Source organism: Aythya fuligula, chromosome 8, assembly GCF_009819795.1.
Source record: "Aythya fuligula isolate bAytFul2 chromosome 8, bAytFul2.pri, whole genome shotgun sequence".
NCBI lineage: Eukaryota > Metazoa > Chordata > Aves > Anseriformes > Anatidae > Aythya > Aythya fuligula.
In genome coordinates this window covers 1528647-1544447 of record NC_045566.1, presented here as the reverse complement: position 1 = coordinate 1544447, position 15801 = coordinate 1528647, and the positions used below count along the sequence as shown (strand labels likewise).

At 57.5% G+C, this 15801-nt stretch overlaps 1 protein-coding gene across 4 annotated transcripts; it reads right to left on the bottom strand.

Moving 5' to 3' along the window:
* Window positions 1-1127: 1127 nt before the first annotated feature.
* Window positions 1128-14933, bottom strand: GNG12 (G protein subunit gamma 12). Of its 4 annotated transcripts, none has more exons than XM_032192626.1 (5): window positions 14797-14933; window positions 9808-9865; window positions 9409-9427; window positions 3529-3645; window positions 1128-2497 (listed from the first exon to the last, which is right to left on the bottom strand). In XM_032192626.1, the coding sequence occupies exons 4-5, from the start codon at window positions 3622-3624 to the stop codon at window positions 2372-2374; spliced, it is 222 nt and encodes a 73-aa protein (XP_032048517.1). In that variant the 5' UTR covers window positions 3625-3645; window positions 9409-9427; window positions 9808-9865; window positions 14797-14933; the 3' UTR covers window positions 1128-2371. The 4 variants fall into 4 exon arrangements, with proteins under 4 accessions (XP_032048517.1, XP_032048514.1, XP_032048516.1 ...); XM_032192623.1 differs by having other exon boundaries at window positions 9303-9427; window positions 14797-14932; XM_032192625.1 differs by having other exon boundaries at window positions 9322-9427; window positions 14797-14932.
* Window positions 14934-15801: the final 868 nt, after the last annotated feature.

The following is a 15801-nucleotide window of genomic DNA, read 5'->3' as shown; positions in this document are numbered from 1 at the left end:
TGCTCCCAAAGAGCCTCCTTTTCTGGGCTTGTAACAAACATCGGGCCTTTGCCTCCAAACCAAAGTGCCTCGACGAGAAGTACAGAGGAAAACAAAGCCACCTGAGGGGCTGCTTGGTCTGTGGGGCAGGACACCAGCACACACTGGGGTGGTAGCAGGGCCTCCTGGCATCAAGGCCTCGAGGTGGGAGCACCCAGAGGCAGGGCCCTGCCCCATCCTGCCCCGCCAGAACCCCCCGGCTGCTGCCCATGGCACTGGTTTCGTTTCTCCTTTTTAGTTTTACTGATTACGAGTCCGTGTTTCTTCAGAGCTGTACAACTCCTGTTGTTTCATGGAGTATTTATAGCAAAGGAGCAAAGTTACAAGCGGAGACGGGTGTGCGGCCACACCCCCCCCCCGTGTAGTGCAGGTACAAGCACAGAAAGTACCTGAGCAGCCATAAAGCACATTGCCAGAAGCTGCCACCCGCGTGCTGCTGGGCGAGCTGACACCCTCGGGTGGGCTGCCTGAACTGAGAAGCACCTGGAGGAAAACCTGCAGCGTTCCTAATCCCACGTCTCTGACCACACCATCTTCCAACGTGGAAGCAAGAACGAAGGAGATACTGGGATAAATCTTCGCCCCTGAGCTGCAAAGAGTTCAAAATTGTATGAAGAAGCAGAAAAATGCACCTTGTAGGGAACAGGTCTGTAGGACACGATGGATTTCCCATAGGCAGAGGCACCCCCGGCCAGCAGCCCCCACGTGGCTCTGTGGAACAGTTCAGGGAAAAAGCACGGCATTGAAGCCATCCTTGTGTCCACACAGCTCCAACAGGCTGGCAGAACACCCCGCGGGCAGCCTCCCCTCGCCCCCGAGCTGCTCAGGCCCCCTGGTTCCCCGTGGCCCTTTCCACCCACCCACAGCCAAGGGCTGTTCTCAGCTAGGTGCCTTATAAAATGAGAGTAAAAAAAACTCAGCGTGGATCTACGTCATTGTTGTGAAATTGTCACTAGAAAAATGGTTGTAAAAATAATTTGAAGGTGAGCAGAGAATGAGCAGTACGGCTCCCTCACTGCCAGCCCCGCGTTCGGATTTAGAGCTGTGGGTTAAAGAGGCTCGTTAAACAAAGATATCATTTCTCAATGTATTATCAACAGTGCGTATATAATTTAATATAGAAATGACAAATAGGCAATGTAAGACAGTAAATTACAAGTGGTTAATAAGTTCCGTAGACGTGGTTACAGAAATGCATGGTTATGGCAGATCAGGACTTCAGCCTCCCAACCACCGGCTACAGGGAAAGGCAAAGAGCATCGGGAGCCTGCTGAAGTCGGGATTGTTTCAAATCCCCTCGAAGTTTTCTGTTAATATGCAATGTTTGTATAAATATTCTATTAAAGTTTATACACACACACACACACAAGGAGGTTTTTATTATGTATATATATAAAATCACGTACTTGATGGAAAGGCTCCCCAATTATATTTGCATAACCACAATCTGGAGACAATTTGGCATTTTTTTCCCCTCTAAAAAGGAATTTAAAAGAGAGCCAAATTCTGAATCCCTGTACAAAACACAGACGAGGCTTGGAGTGACAGAACCGTACCTCTACCTCAGCCACAAAGCCAGGGAAACGTGAGCTTGCAGCCTTTGATTCTTTTGACAGCTTTTTTGAATACCAACACAGAGGTTTAATTAGAGAAAGCAGAAAAGCAGAATCGAGCAGAACTGAAGCTGAGAACTCTGCTTTTTCAACTCCTCTTGAGGAGCTACGAAAAACCCCTCAGACACCTGACTCCTGACACTTCAGGTTTCGCACTTACAAACCCATCAAGAGAAAGAGGCATAACAGAGATGTAGGCTTGAGTCGCTGGAGCTCGCCAGCAGTTGCTACAATGGTTTTCAAGGCAGCTGTTGCTAAATAATGCACTTGGACGTGTGCATGTGCACGAGGGCACGGCTGTGCGCTCCCCAGGCAGGCAGCGCTGCCCGCCCTGCGTGCACGCACGGTCTAAAAAACTGAAACAAACGATGGTTAATTGGGATTCCCAATCTGTCCCTGTTCTGTCGGCAAAGCCAGGCAACTTTGGTGGTGTTTGTGGAACTCGGGAGCGGGGCCGGAGCTGAGCAGCTCCCCGGGGCACACGGGCGGCTCTCACGGCGCAGCCAGCCCCGTGCCCGCCGGCCCGGAGGGCAATTAATTCTGTTTGAGACCTGCTTCCTAATGAAGACCGGGAAGAGAGGAAATGCTTTAGAAAGCTTAAGAAACCATTTATACACGTGGAAAAGGAAGAGTTACTAGCAGGTACCTTACGGGTTATTTGTCTATACATCTGCCTGCGCCTCGCCCCGCGTCGCAGAGCGGCGGTAGCGCGGGCGCTCCTATAACAACACGCACGTCTTCTTGTCCTTGAAGGGGTTCTCAGAGGCAGGAATGCCCATTAGCAACGGATCTTTCTTGGCATGCTCTTCGCAATAGAGCATTAGGTCTGCCGACGCCTTTGACACCTGCGGAAGACAGAAAAAAAAAAAAACATGAAATGGCCACGGATTTCCCCGCAATTAGCAAGATGAGCTGCCCACTGGGGAAAAGCCCTGTGCACAAACAGATTGATGCTGGGCATTCAACACGTTGTTTGGGCCCAGACCCTGTTTCCTGCGAAAGGCAGACTGCCCTGGGTGTCACGCTGGGGCCAGCTTTATCTGCAGGGGGAAGAAGAAGATGAATCCCGGTGCCATGCTCCTCCTGGGGCTAGCTTGCGGCAGCAGGTGAAAGTGCTGCTCAGCTTCTATGCAGCTCCTGCTGAAAACCATAAACAAACAGGAGGGGTTCGAAATATCCAGCAGCTTTGTAATAAGGAACTTATCACCTGTAAAGCTGGGGAGAACAAACAGAGGTGTCCTGAGATGACTAACACTTTCTACAATGCTGTGCGCGGTCCCTCCTTGCGTAACGCCGCCCCGCAGCCAGCATGGACACGGCACCTTTGCTGCGTGCACCCCGGGCTTTGTGCTGCTGGCCTCCACGAGGGGCTGGGCAATAATTCGAGAAGCCAAACAGACAACATCTGTCCAGGCAATGTTAGCAACGTACCCAGTATCCCATCCCTTCCAGCTGGGAAAAGAGCCGGGCTTCTTTTGTGCCTTGAAAAGCCGTTTCAGTGACCTTCCTTTCGGTGACACAAAGGTGCAGACGCAACCTGCAGCCATTGGAAGGATGTAGCAAAATCCCCAAAGGAACACAACACATCAAACTGGAAGCTTACACCTGTTTTTTGGTTGTTTTTTGTTTTTTTCCCTTTTGACCTGCATTCACGTTTTGCTTCGGTCCATTTTGCAAGCCCAGGAAACACCAAAGTACCCGAGGCCACCTCTCAGAGCGGCCCCAAGACTGGGCTGTGCTCAGATTTCCCGGGCTGCAGCACAAAGGTCAAGCTCCAAATGGGGGAAAAAAACCCAAACAAACAGCGTGCCCCCACGCACAGCACTCCGAGGGCAAAACAGGAGGAAAGGAGGGGTGAAGCAGGACGTGCCCCCACCTTTATCCGCTCTATCGAGGCTTCTATTCTCAACTGCTGGACGGTCCTGCGGGCCTGAGCGATGTTGTTGGTGGTGCTCGCCGTTTTGCCAGACATCTTCAGGGATCCGGAGGCGCTCTGTTGGAAAGACGGAGGGTTATTTGCCCAGGAGCTGGCCCGGCGCTTTGCACCCCGACAAAGAGGCAACAGCAACACACTGAAAAAAGTGTTTTTTTCTTATTTTACACGATGGGAGCTGCCAGCTGAGTGTCAGCTAGCTAAATCCCCAGGAAAACTGCATGGAGCCCTCCTGTAGGATGCTGCCACCGCCACCCCAGCGGGTCCCCTGCCCTGCCCCATCTGCTTGGGCTGTTCCAGGCCTGCAGCAGCTTTGTGACACAGCCGAGGGAAAAAAAAACCACCACGCACACACAGAACAACAGGCAAAGTTCACAGAAACACTGCCAGCTGCCGTCTGCTCCCATATGGCCATGCAGGCAAAAAAAATAAAAAAAGAGCAGCCCTGGGACTTTCCTGCTCTGGGTAAGAAGGCAAAGCACCGGCCCGGTGGCCTCCGTGGCTCTGAGATGACAGCAGAGCAGCCCCAGCTGCTGCCCCGAGCCCCCGAGAGCCCCTTGCAGCCCAAGCCCAGGGGTTCCCGAGGCAGGAACCCTGCTGCCTGCCCAAAGCCCCCCGGCAGGCAGCTTGCACCCAGGGCTCAGCCGAGCAGGCAAGAAGCAGGTTATCCGCCAAAAAGAGAGTGTGGGGAGGCCGTGACAGCGTCGGCTGACTTGGAGAAAACAACTTCGTATCCATTAAAGACATCTTTAAATGATTAACTAGGCTGCGATGATTAACTTTGGGCTAAGCAGCTCGTGGTGCGGCACCGAGGGCCGTACCAACAGGTATTTCACGCTTCGCAGCTCCCAGCTGCCTCGTGCAGCCCCTGGGGAGCCTCCAGCAGGGCACGGGGCAGCTTCTGAGCCTCCTTGAGCTCGGGTTGGGAGCAGCCGTGCTGGCAGGACGCGGGAGGGCTGCCCGCACGGCGCTGCCCTGGCTCACGGTGATCGCAAAGTACGAGGGATGCCTCCTGCTCACACGCAGGCCAGCAATCACTGGTGCTGGGATTACAATCCTATATGACAATCCTGTGTCCCTAAACAACCAGTAAAACACTTTTACGAATCTCCCTGATCCTTGTGGCCGCAGAGCAGCCGCCTCCTGTGCTGCTGGCTGCTTTCCTGCTGCGTGCAGCCGGGAGGAGGCAGGCGCGGAGCAGAACCGGTTCAAACGCCGCACGCACGCCGAGTGCCAACCCCGGGGTAAGCGGGGGAAGTGCATTTTTTTTTTTTTTTTTTTTTTAAGTTCAGAGTCTTTAAACGCGTGCCAGTTCAAAGATCACGGCGCCAAGCAAGTGCTCGGCAGCAGACGAGGCTGTAGGTGGCTGCAGGAAGGCGCTGCGCTTGCAGCACCAACCCTGAGCGTGCCCGTCCCGCTGTCCTGCCTGCAGCTGCCCGGGGAGAGCTGCAGAGAAGCTGCAGGGATGTGAGCAGAGGAGCCCCCCGTGCCCCTGGGCAGGGCAACAAGCAGCTGAATCACGGCAGCATGCAGCAGGACGGCCGTGCAGGTGGCTGTGCCGCTGCCACAGCCGGGTCAACACCTGCATTTTGGCTGCCCCTCTCCCCACGAACCCCCCGCTCCCCAAAGCAGAAGCAAGGGAAGAGGAGCAGGAGGCTCCTTGCAGCGCTCAGCCCGCGGGGCGGCAGCACCAGGAGGTGCAGCAGGAGCCCTGCTCAGCACCCTGCAGGCTGAGAGCTGCTGCTGGGGCCGGGACGTGGCCGCGCTGGCAGCGCGCTGCGCACCGTGAGCGGCCCTGGGCGCAGGCAGCCAGCATCAAGGAGCATCAACGCCGCCCGCCGAGCAGGAGGCAGGCAGGCAGGGCTGTCTGCACGGCAGCAGCTCGCCCTGCAGCGCTGCAAGCCTGCTCCAGCCCGCATGGAGAGGCAGGAGGCGAGGCAGCCACGCCGTGAGTCAGCCAGCGCCGGGGCGGGGATGGCGCCGCGAGCAGCTCCGGCTGGGGCGCAAAGTCCGGCTGTGCCTCCGGGGTGAAGGGGGGACGTGTGGTGTCCCAGAGCTGTGCACACACCACCAGCAGGTCACAGTGACAGCCAGCTACGCCCTACGCAGCGCCGTGCTGCTGCCAGGATTGTGCCCAGCACCGGGATGTGGTCCTTAGTGAGCACTGTGTGTGCTGGATCACCAGCGCTGCGTCGCCCGAGCAAGGCACGGCGCTGGGTGATCCAGGCTGCAGGAGAGAAGCTGAGTGACACTGACACCTCGGTCTGGGACAGTCACAGCCTGCTCACCCAGGTTCATTTCCAGGTGCTTCGCCTTCCTGCTGGGACAGGGGACGGTGCTGGGCCTGTCTGCCACTGGGAAGGGGAGGGAGGGGCACGCTGGACGCGTTCCACCTTACCTGTCAAATGCAATCAAAGTGAAAACGCTCCCAGGAATTCGAGGCAAAAGCCACGGCACATTAACCTGGAGACCTGTGAGTCACACGCAGGAGCCTTTTCCAGCTGCAGTGGGTGACGGGCAGCCCAGCCAGCCAGGCAGGCTGACGCAGCAGCGCGCAACGCAGGAGCACGCCGGGGGTCACCACACAGAAAAGCAAAGCAGAGCTGTGTGAATTTGGGGGAGAGACCCTGCCCGTGAGGAGGGCTGGCAGGGAGAGGGGTGCTGAGCTCCTTCACCAGAGAGCAAGGGGAAGAGGCAGGACCAGCAGAAGGCACGGGGCTGTTCCTCCAGGCAGGTCCCGCTGCTGCCCCGTGGCCCCCGCTGTTTTTTTTTTTTGAGCAGTGCCCCCCTGGCACTTCAGTTGTAAAAACAAGGGGTTAAAACCCGTCACCACAGACCTAAAACCCAGTTCTAAAAGCTCCCGTTTTGCTGGCAGCTGTAGGGTTTGTGCTGCTCCTGCTCCCCGTGCCCCCAGCACAGAGCCTCCGCCACCGAGTGCCCCCTCCCTGAAGGAACGGCCTCGTTCCCAAAGCTGCCGTGCTTATTTTCCCAGCTGCATTAGCAAATGAGATGTTTCAAAACCATGTAACATTAGAAAATCAGCGTGCTGCATCTCCTCCTCGCGCAAACAGAAGCGGCGTTGCCCTGACGGCCCTCCTAGGGTTACCAAACCCCTCCTGCAGAGATCTGCCAACAACTGGGTCAGCCCCCGAGCTGCTTCCCCGAGCCCTCAGCACCCCGGGCAGCTTTGATTTCCCCTTCTGAATACGAGGAGCCTGCAGGAGCAGAAAGGTGCTGCCGGATGGCTGCAAGATCAGCGATCAGCTTCTGCTGCAGGAGCCAGCACCCCCAGCAGGATTCAGCTCCGGATCCCAGCTCACCACGCACCATGGCACAGCTGCCGTGCGCTCGGGGTCACCTCGTGCCCTCTGCCAGCAGTCCCCAACCCTCCTGCTCTGTTTGTTACTGCTTCTCCCACTCCTCCATCGTGAAAGGACGGCATTAGCTGTCCTGGAGAACACTTTTACAGTCCATAATCCCCTCCAAAGGGACACAGCCCAGGGCACCAGATGTGCAGAAATGCTACAAGCTCTCCTGAGCACGCAGTGAGGCTCTAGGATGAAGTTATTACGGGGGAGGGACGCCCACCAGCAGCATTTTTTTTTTTTCTTTTTTACTAAGTGAGACCAGAAATGGCCAGGAGCAGGTGGAGCTGCCTCTCCTGCCTCCAAGCACCCTGCTTGCAAGGCTCTGCCCTACCTCTCCGCGCAGGCGGTCAGCGAGGAGGTCAGGATGCAGCAGGCGCTCAGCACAACGGCCCGGCAGGTCCCCAGCTGGGCATGAAGGCAAATTAAAGCCCAATTTGTGCCTCGTGCTCCCCCGGCTCCGAGCGCTGGCCCTGCTGAGCTCGCTGTGATTACCTGGCCCCGCGTTACGTAAAGGCAGCTCGGGCACAGCAGCTGCACGGGGCTCAGGCGGGTGTCCCCTTACTGCTCCTGGGGAAGGAAAACAGCTTTTAAGCCGGGTAACTCAAAACTGCAGGTCAGCCAGGCAGATTAAACCACACCTGGAGGGGCTGTGATAAGAAGGGCGGCGTGCAGAGGCGCACAAGGTGTTCACAGCCCTCCTGCGGCCGGCCACGGGCCTGCCACAGCACCAGCCCTGCACGGTGGGGTCCTGCCCGTGGGTGCTTTGGAGGCTTTTCTGCAAGCTGGAGCCGGGTGCCTCTCGCACATCCCCACCAAGGCGAGGACTCCAGCAGCCCCAGCTGCCTACAGAGCCACCCCACAGCTCTCTGCGGGGACCTTACCCCCACACCGCCCTCCTGGGCGCCCTCTCAGTAAGAAAACAGCAGGAAAATCCACATCCAGCCGCCCCTCTCCTCTTACCTGCACAGTGCTAACAGGAATAAAAGGCCAGAGCTCGCTCCTACCTCCACGCTCAGCGATTTTGCTCACCCCTCTCCAGCCCCGGGCACCGAGGACACAGCACGGCTTGCATCAGGAGCTGGAAGCCAGGATGGGCACCAAGCGTGGTGCACAACGTGGTGAGGAGGGAGAGGAGGGAGAACAGCTTCCCCATCTGTCAGCCTGCTGACACCTTCAGCATTTCCCTGCCTGCCTCCTGGGCAGCGCTGCTCATCCCATCCACAGCTCCAAAAGCCACGCTACGAAAGCCACCCATGGTGGGGACCCCGCTGTCCTGGCTGCAGCCCTAAATAGAGAGCACCCAAAGGAGGGGAGGTGTCCAGCCCTCCTCCAGCTCGGCAGGGGGGAACAGCACCTTCAGCACCCTGCCCCTGGGGCTGCCCGAGGGACAGACGGAGGGACGGACGGACAGAGAGGAGCTCAGCCCTGTGTAGGGCCGCACTGACACCCAGTGGAAAGCAGGGCGAGACGCCTGGCGGAGGGGAAGGCAGCTGCTGAGCCTCCTCCTTCTGCCAGACACAGCGGGAAGCAGCGCTGGGTGAGTGGGAACACAGCCGAACCCTGCCCTCCTCACACAGCAGCGTAAGGGGCAAAACCCAGCGTGGCCTGGAGATGGTTTCTGCCCCTTCTGCCTGCACGGAGAGGGCTCGGGGACGTTTGTGCACGGTGCTGCCCTGAGCACAGCTCCCTTGGTGCAAGCCCTGGGGTCTTGCACCAAGACCTGCTCCTGAGCGATTTCTAAATCGCTTTTTTAACAGGAAATGCACTGCAACCACAAACTCTCCTTTCACCTGCAGCTCTTTCTAACACGCACAGCAACCCCCAATAATCCGAAATGAAAAATAGACAGCTGCCAAGATCTTCACACAGATTTGGCCACCTGGGCTCTCCGTTAAGGACTTGTTCCCTCTCCAGTCCAGCTGCTTTCCACCAGTTAGCCCAGTACAGCCCTGACTGAGGCTGGGCTCCGGCTACACTGGATTTCAAAGCCAGCCTCCCAGCACGTGATTCTGACAAGCCCAATTTACTTCTTGGGAAAGGAGCAGTGGAAAAACCTGCTTGTATTTTCCTCTGTGTTTTTACTGCCTGGCCTTTTTATGTCTTCAGTGTAAATTAAAGCCATGAAAACTCACTTCCAGATCCAGGTTACCTTGAGAAACATCTGAGGATTGATGTTTTCAAGTCACCAGCCCGATGCCCTGAGGAAAGGCAACCTGCTCCCTGCCAAACGGGGGCGCAGCTTCCCCCGGGATGGGAGCTGCTCCTCCCCGCGCAGCGCTGCCCCGCTTGTGCACAACAGAAAAAGACAAAAACCAACTAGAGAAACGTGCAGAGAGACGTGGGCTGTACCAAAAGCAGCTGGTCTTACGGCATGTAAAGCAGGAACGGCCCGCGGTCAAAGCTCCAGACGGGGAGGGAGTCACGAGATGCAGCCCGGCCGCAGGTTTTACGTGACCTTGAGCGAATTCTTCAGTCTGAAAGAGAGATAAAGGAGAGCTGGGTGGGAGATGCTCTGCGGAGAGCTCCAAGGCTCCCGGGTCAAAGCCACCAAAGGGGTGCACAGAAGCATGCGAGGTGCTTGGCTGCAGGATATCCGAGTGTTTCCTTTGAGAAAAGGGAGAATTAGGAGGAAATGAGTAGGAAAGCGATAATTCGGAACGCACTGCAACAAGCACCGAGGTTTTGGAGGGCTCCGTGCCACCCCTGGCTAACTGACGCAGCCCTCTGCAAAGAGCCTGAGCGTTTTGTGATGGTTTTGCTCCAGAATTAAATGAAATCACAGGGGTTTGGGCCTTGCCGTGCTGCTTGGTGTTCTGCAATGGAAGAAAGGAGCGTGTGTGCGCCGGACACTCACCTACATAGGCAGCCCCGGTGCCTGTCCGCCTGGCTTGGATTTTATTTGTGCAGCGAGCCTGAAACAGAGAAAAACAACTGTAAGGAGTGCAGGAAAGACAAAGCAAAGAGGAAAGAGCACCTGGGGTTTATTTCTAGTCGCAAGGACGGCAGCATTTTGAGCCAGGCCCCCCAAAACATCTCCCTCAAGCCTTCCCTCCGCCCAGCTCCATGCCCCCTCCCAGCCGTGCGGGGAGCCAGCACATTCTCACTGCCACCACTGGGGAAGATAAGTAAATTAACAAGCACACTTGACTACAGGATTACAAGAAATGAGATTAACGCAGCACTGGTCGCAAACCTTGCTCTGTATCACAGAAAAATGAACGCAGACCCGCGGGTGGTGCTCCTCCACTGCAGGAGCCCCGTGCCAGCCTCGCAGCGCAGCAGCACCACGCTCCCGCAGTTTGGCCAACCCGAAAAGCACAAAACTCCTGCTCCGGGCGCCGTTCCCTGCCATAAGATGCTGGGGTGGGAGAGGCGATGCCAAGGCGACCCACCTGCTGTGGGAGCAAGAGCAGGGCCTTCTCTCACGAGTCCAGGCTGCTTTTTTAGTCTCCTTGCCTTGGTTCTGCTCTCGACTCCGCGACCCCTGGGGCGTGCAGCACACCTTCAGGCTGTGCAGCCAGCAGGAGGCCTCTGGCCCTGGCTGTGATCATCACATTCACCTCCCCTGGCATTTACAATGCAAATTTATACAGCCCTGTCCCTGCAGAGCCCGCACCGTGCCAGCCGCCGACCACCCGCCCCGGCTGCCTTCAGGCTGAGGAAGAAGCCGGGACACCAATAACTCATTAACCAGGGCCCGGCAGGAGCCAGGATCACCACTGACAGCATCCAGAGGGAGGCTGCCCAGCTGCAGGAGTTGTTATCCCAGCCCTGAGCCCGTGCTGCTCACGCACAGCGAGGACACGAAGCACCCAGCACCCAGCCTGCACACATACGGATGGCTGCGTGGCACAAAATGAGCTTTTAATGGCAACGAGCTTTTGCTTTGCAGCGAAGCCAAAGGAGGAGGCTTCTGCCCACCTAAAAAATCCGTCTGAAATGAGGAAGTTTTGGCTCCAGAAGCAGCTCGAACGTGCGTGCAGCGGGACGAGCAGGAGGCACGCCGGGTGCCCAGCACCGGCTGCAGTGGCACCAGCCCCTTTTTCAGGGCAAATCCCCCCAATCTCACAGCGACACAAACCTGGTCAGGCTTCCAGAGCTGCCTTCTGCTCAGCCCAGCTCGAGCAGAGACCCAAATACCCAAGTCCTTTGGCTTGATCCTACAACCTTGCCATCGCGCTCGCTCAACTTCCCTCTGCAGCGCTGAGGCCAACACCTCAACACCTTTCCCGGTGGCTTAACTCAGGGATTTTCTTCTCATTATTTGATTCAGAAATCAATGCCCTCTGGGCTTCTGCATCACCAGTACCTGGCTCTAAACCCACACTTGGTGTTGGTTTACGTGCCCCTCAGGCACGGCCTGCAGCAGCGCTGTGCCCGCAGAGGTTCGGGACAGCCGAAGGGAGAGGGCACAGCAAACTCTGTGTTTTTTTGGTGATTTCCAGGCTGCTAGATGCCTGAGAGGTTTTTACAAGCTCGGCACTAAACCAAACCTATACACAAACACAATCTTACCTCCTCTCGTGATGCATTAGCCTGCCTAAACCATACTTGCCCGAGTCTGAAACTCTCTAAGAGTTTTGAGGAGGGGGCAGCCCCATCCCCACACACAGAGAGCACGTTTGAAAGCACAGCAGTGCTGCAAGGGCTCCTTCAGGAGAACCTCATTCCCCCAACACAAGCTGGAGTAAACCACCCTGGGCAGAACCTCTTCCACGTTTACTCTAAAGTGGCAGCACAGAAAAAAAAATCAGGTGTCAATTCCTCCTGTGTTTGTCTGATTTTATTTTTAAAACCAGAAAGGAGATTTTCTTCTGGAAGTACGCCGGCTGCTCACTGAAGTGATTGATGGCCTTGCAAAGAGCCTTTTCCTCTTTTATTAGCTTAAAAGGCATACGCAGACACATCAAACTCCTCAGACGTGCAGACTGCACCACGATCGGGGAAGCTGAAGCACAGAGAGCTGAGAGGGCAGGACAGAAATCCAAACACGTCCCACGAGGGACAGGCGGCTCAGGAGCGGGCCTGCTGCAGCCAGATTTCCCACGTTATAACCAATTTGAAACCGAAGCTTTAAACAACTAAAATCGCTTTGTTTCGGTCCAATACCCCCGTGTAATAACGCACACGGTCGGTGCTGTGAAAGCTTTGCAGCTTTGCTGGGACACGAAGCAGGGAAAAGCAGCAGAAGCGTTGCAGTGACCACGGGCCGAGGGGTTTCTTCCTTACAGCGAGGCTCTGCGCTTCAGAAACGCTGCAGGCGCTGCTGCAGTCACTGGGTGATCCCTCCCAGCTCTTACACCCTTCCTTGGGGCTGGAGCTGCTGCCCGTGAGGCTTTTCCAACCCACCCAGGGCCGCCGCTGCAGGTCCTGCTCTGCAAGCCAGACTCCAACAACAGGTTTCCCCATCCCCTGCCCACACCTTCCCTTCCGAACGACACCCACTGCTTCCGAGGAGAACGCCCTGCTCACGCCCTGCCCGCCCCGCTCCGAAATCCCCAGCGTGAAGCCAGCCCTGGGCCCACGTGCACGAGGCTGGGGACGGTGCCACGGGCTGGGGACAGTGCCATGGGCTGGGGCTGGGGTCCAGCCCCTGACCAATGCTTACCTGGAAGCTCTGCTTGCACAGGGGTATACTGGAGGAGGCACGACAGGCGAGGCAGTAAATGGGGTTTACTGGCATTACCCACACCCTGCTGATTTATTCGGCAGGCAACCGTCTGAATCTGTCCTCTCACAGCCTGCCACACTACTCATTTGTCCATATTTAGGGTTTTCCTCTGCTAACCCCTACTTTTACCTGCCTCCAGAAAACCCCGCAGAGAATTCTAGCGTAGCTTCGAGGACTGCTGTCACTCCTGCTCCTTCTCATTAATCCTTAGAGAACACAGAGCAGAAATCTTTTGCTCCTGCCTTCAGGATTTGCTCTTCTCCCTCCCTCCTATAATCCTCAACAGATTTCAGAGGAGAGCACCGTGGCAAACGCAGCGCCGGTGCGCGGGTTGGGAACCCAAACTCTCAGCGTGTGCGAGCACAAAACGCGGAGCACAGCCGCACGATTCCAGCAGCGATTAACTCCGGGCAAATCCCGAGAGCCACCCAACATCTGCAGCTGCAGTTTCCCAAGAACCGGCAAGCCCACAGCTACTTCCCAGATCCGGGGAGCTCGCCTGCTGCTTTCGTTACAGCCAGTGAAAGTTTTACTACCGATTCCTATCTCGGCGAGATAAGGGATTTTCTGTGCTGGAACACGAGCCCCGCTCCTTGCTGGGAGACAACCTATTTGCAGCAATACAAGCCTTCGAAGCACGCTGCTAAATAATCTGGCCAATATTATCGGGGCAAGCTTCGGTGCTAATTAAAACTGCTTCGGAAGCCCCTCGTTCTGACCCTGACAGCATAGCTCGCGCTGAGATCCTTGCCCTGGTGGGGGGACGAAGCGATGCAGCCCACGGTGGGGATTTACGGGGCTGCCCCGCGGGCTCCTGGAGAGGTCTGAACTTGCTTTTGCAGTGAGCCTCGTCACCAGACGATGCGTTTTGGGAGGAAAGCTCGCTCCCACCCGGAAGGGCCGCGGCGCTCGCTGTGTCCCCGGCGGGCTGAGGGCCTCGGGAACAGCCGGAGGTATTGTGGAGCCCGCGTCGCCCACGTCGCTGTGTAGGAACTCCTCGTGAGCTGGGCTCAAGTATTCCGAGTATTTGGAGGCAGGCAGCCTGCGAAATGAACTTCGAGCGTTCATAAAAGAGTTGTTACGTAGCCACGGGGAGAGATTGGAAACGGCAGCGGTGTCTGAAACGCGGTGGCTGTGCTAAAACACAGTGCTGGTGAGGGGTCAGGATGCTGGTGGTGATGCCGATCAGCAGCGACTGCTGTCTGGGGTCCCTCGATGTCTTCGTTATGATGTTAACGTAGTTAACATCAGTGTTAATGAGTGCTTCGTTAGCAAGCAAAGGTGGTCCCCTCAGCTGTGTGACCACAGCAGCCAGCCTTACAGCACGGCTCAGCCCTCGCAAGGAGCTCCCTTTTTGAATTTATTTCCCACTTCAGCGCTCGATCAAAGACACCCCGAGTTACCGCAACGCACCCGGCGCGAGGATGAAGCACGGGATTGAGAAGTCATTAACCGCGTGCTAATCCCTTAATCCCATTCAGTGGCACAGCAGAGGCACAAAACACCACTACAGCCGCCCGGTACTCCGCATTTACTCACACAATTTTCTCTCGAAGTGCCGGCGAGCAGCCTGACGGGGGGCACCCAACCCAACGCAACACACGGCTCTACCCAAACCGTGCCATTCGCTAGGACCTCCTGGTCACCCCGGTCCCACTGCAGCCCCTGGGCCATGGGGACGGCCCCGTCCTGGCCCCGTTTCCCAGTGCTGGTCCCGGTGCTGGTCCCAGTCCCGGTGCTGGTCCCGGTCTCACCATCGCCCTCTTGCCGAGCACATGTGGCTGGCGGGGCGAGGCCGTGCAGGCGACGCCAGGGTTTGTACAGCCACGCTGGGTGGGCAGGGTGCATTTCGCCTTTTTTTGCCCCAAACCGAGCGAATCTCGCAGCGTGGGGGCAGAATTTCCAATTTACATCCTGCAGCCCCCAGCGGGGCCGGCACGCGGCGGGCAAAGCGTCAATGGGGACGGGAAAAAAAAAAAAAAAAAAAAAAAAAAAGGAAAAAGGAAAAAACACAAAAAGCAGCAAAAAGCGGCAAAATAAATAAATAAATTAAAAAAAAAAAAAAAAAAAGCTACAAACTGCGCTCCAGGCGCTCCGGGCCCACCCGAGGCCGGGCCCACCCGCTGCCCTGCGCCGCCACCGCCCCGGGCACGGCTCCAGCCCCCGACCCACCGTCGGTCTGTCCCTCGGTCCGTCTGTCCCTCGGTCTGCCTGTCCGTCTGTCCGTCCCCCGGTCCGTCCGTCCTTCCGGCCCCTCCGCCCGTCTCCAGGGGCGACCGGAGCGGGCGGGCGGCCGGGCCCCGCGCTCCGCCTCCTCCGCCCCGCTCCGCCCGCGCTCGCCCCGCCCGGCCCGGCCCCGGGAGGCCCCGGGGAGGATCCGGGAGGATCCCGGAGGATCCCGGAGGAGGCCCCCGGAGGCTCCGAGAGGCCCCGGTCCGGTCCCGCAGCGCCCCGGAGAGGCCGGGGCTGGGGCCGGGGGCTGCGCGCTGGGGGGTGCCCGGTGCTGCCGGTGCTGCCACGCGGTTTGGGGCTGTCGGAAATAAACGTTTTTTGTGTTAAAAATGAGGCTTTTCTCTTGTTTTGGGGGCGGTGAGGGGCTGTCGGAGTGCTGTGGTGTATGGGGGGGTTCATACAGCCCGGCTCCTGCTGTCCCCAGCAGCACGCTGGGTGCCCCCGCAGCAGGACGGTGACAGCGGGGTTCGGGGTTTGGGGTGGCACAGCAGCCCCAAGCACTTCACAGACAAATTTTGGCAATTCTTTGGTGTTTTACCAAGCTCAGTGCCCTCACTCTGAGAGACCAGAACGGGGGCTGAGCGAGCCCTCAGAACCCCAAAAATACTCCATGTCTATGGCACCAGGCCCTGGCTAGCAACCTCCACGGGGACATAGTGCCAGGAGGCACCAACCACGGCACCACAGCCTGGCTCCGTGCCGGGATGCCCCTGATAACACCCTGATACAGAGCCAGGGCCTCCTCCAGCCCTGCAAGCAGTTGCGCCACCAAACCCGGTCCCTCCAGTTCCCCCAGTGCGGCTGCGGAGGCAGGAGCTGGGCTGTGCTGGGCTGTCAGGGCTTGCCCGGTGCCCCCGTGGCCTGAAAATCGTTGTTTGTTGGCAGGGGAAGGTGCTGGTGGAAATCCGAACGCAGGCCTGGAAGCCTGTGGCAATGCTTGTTAGA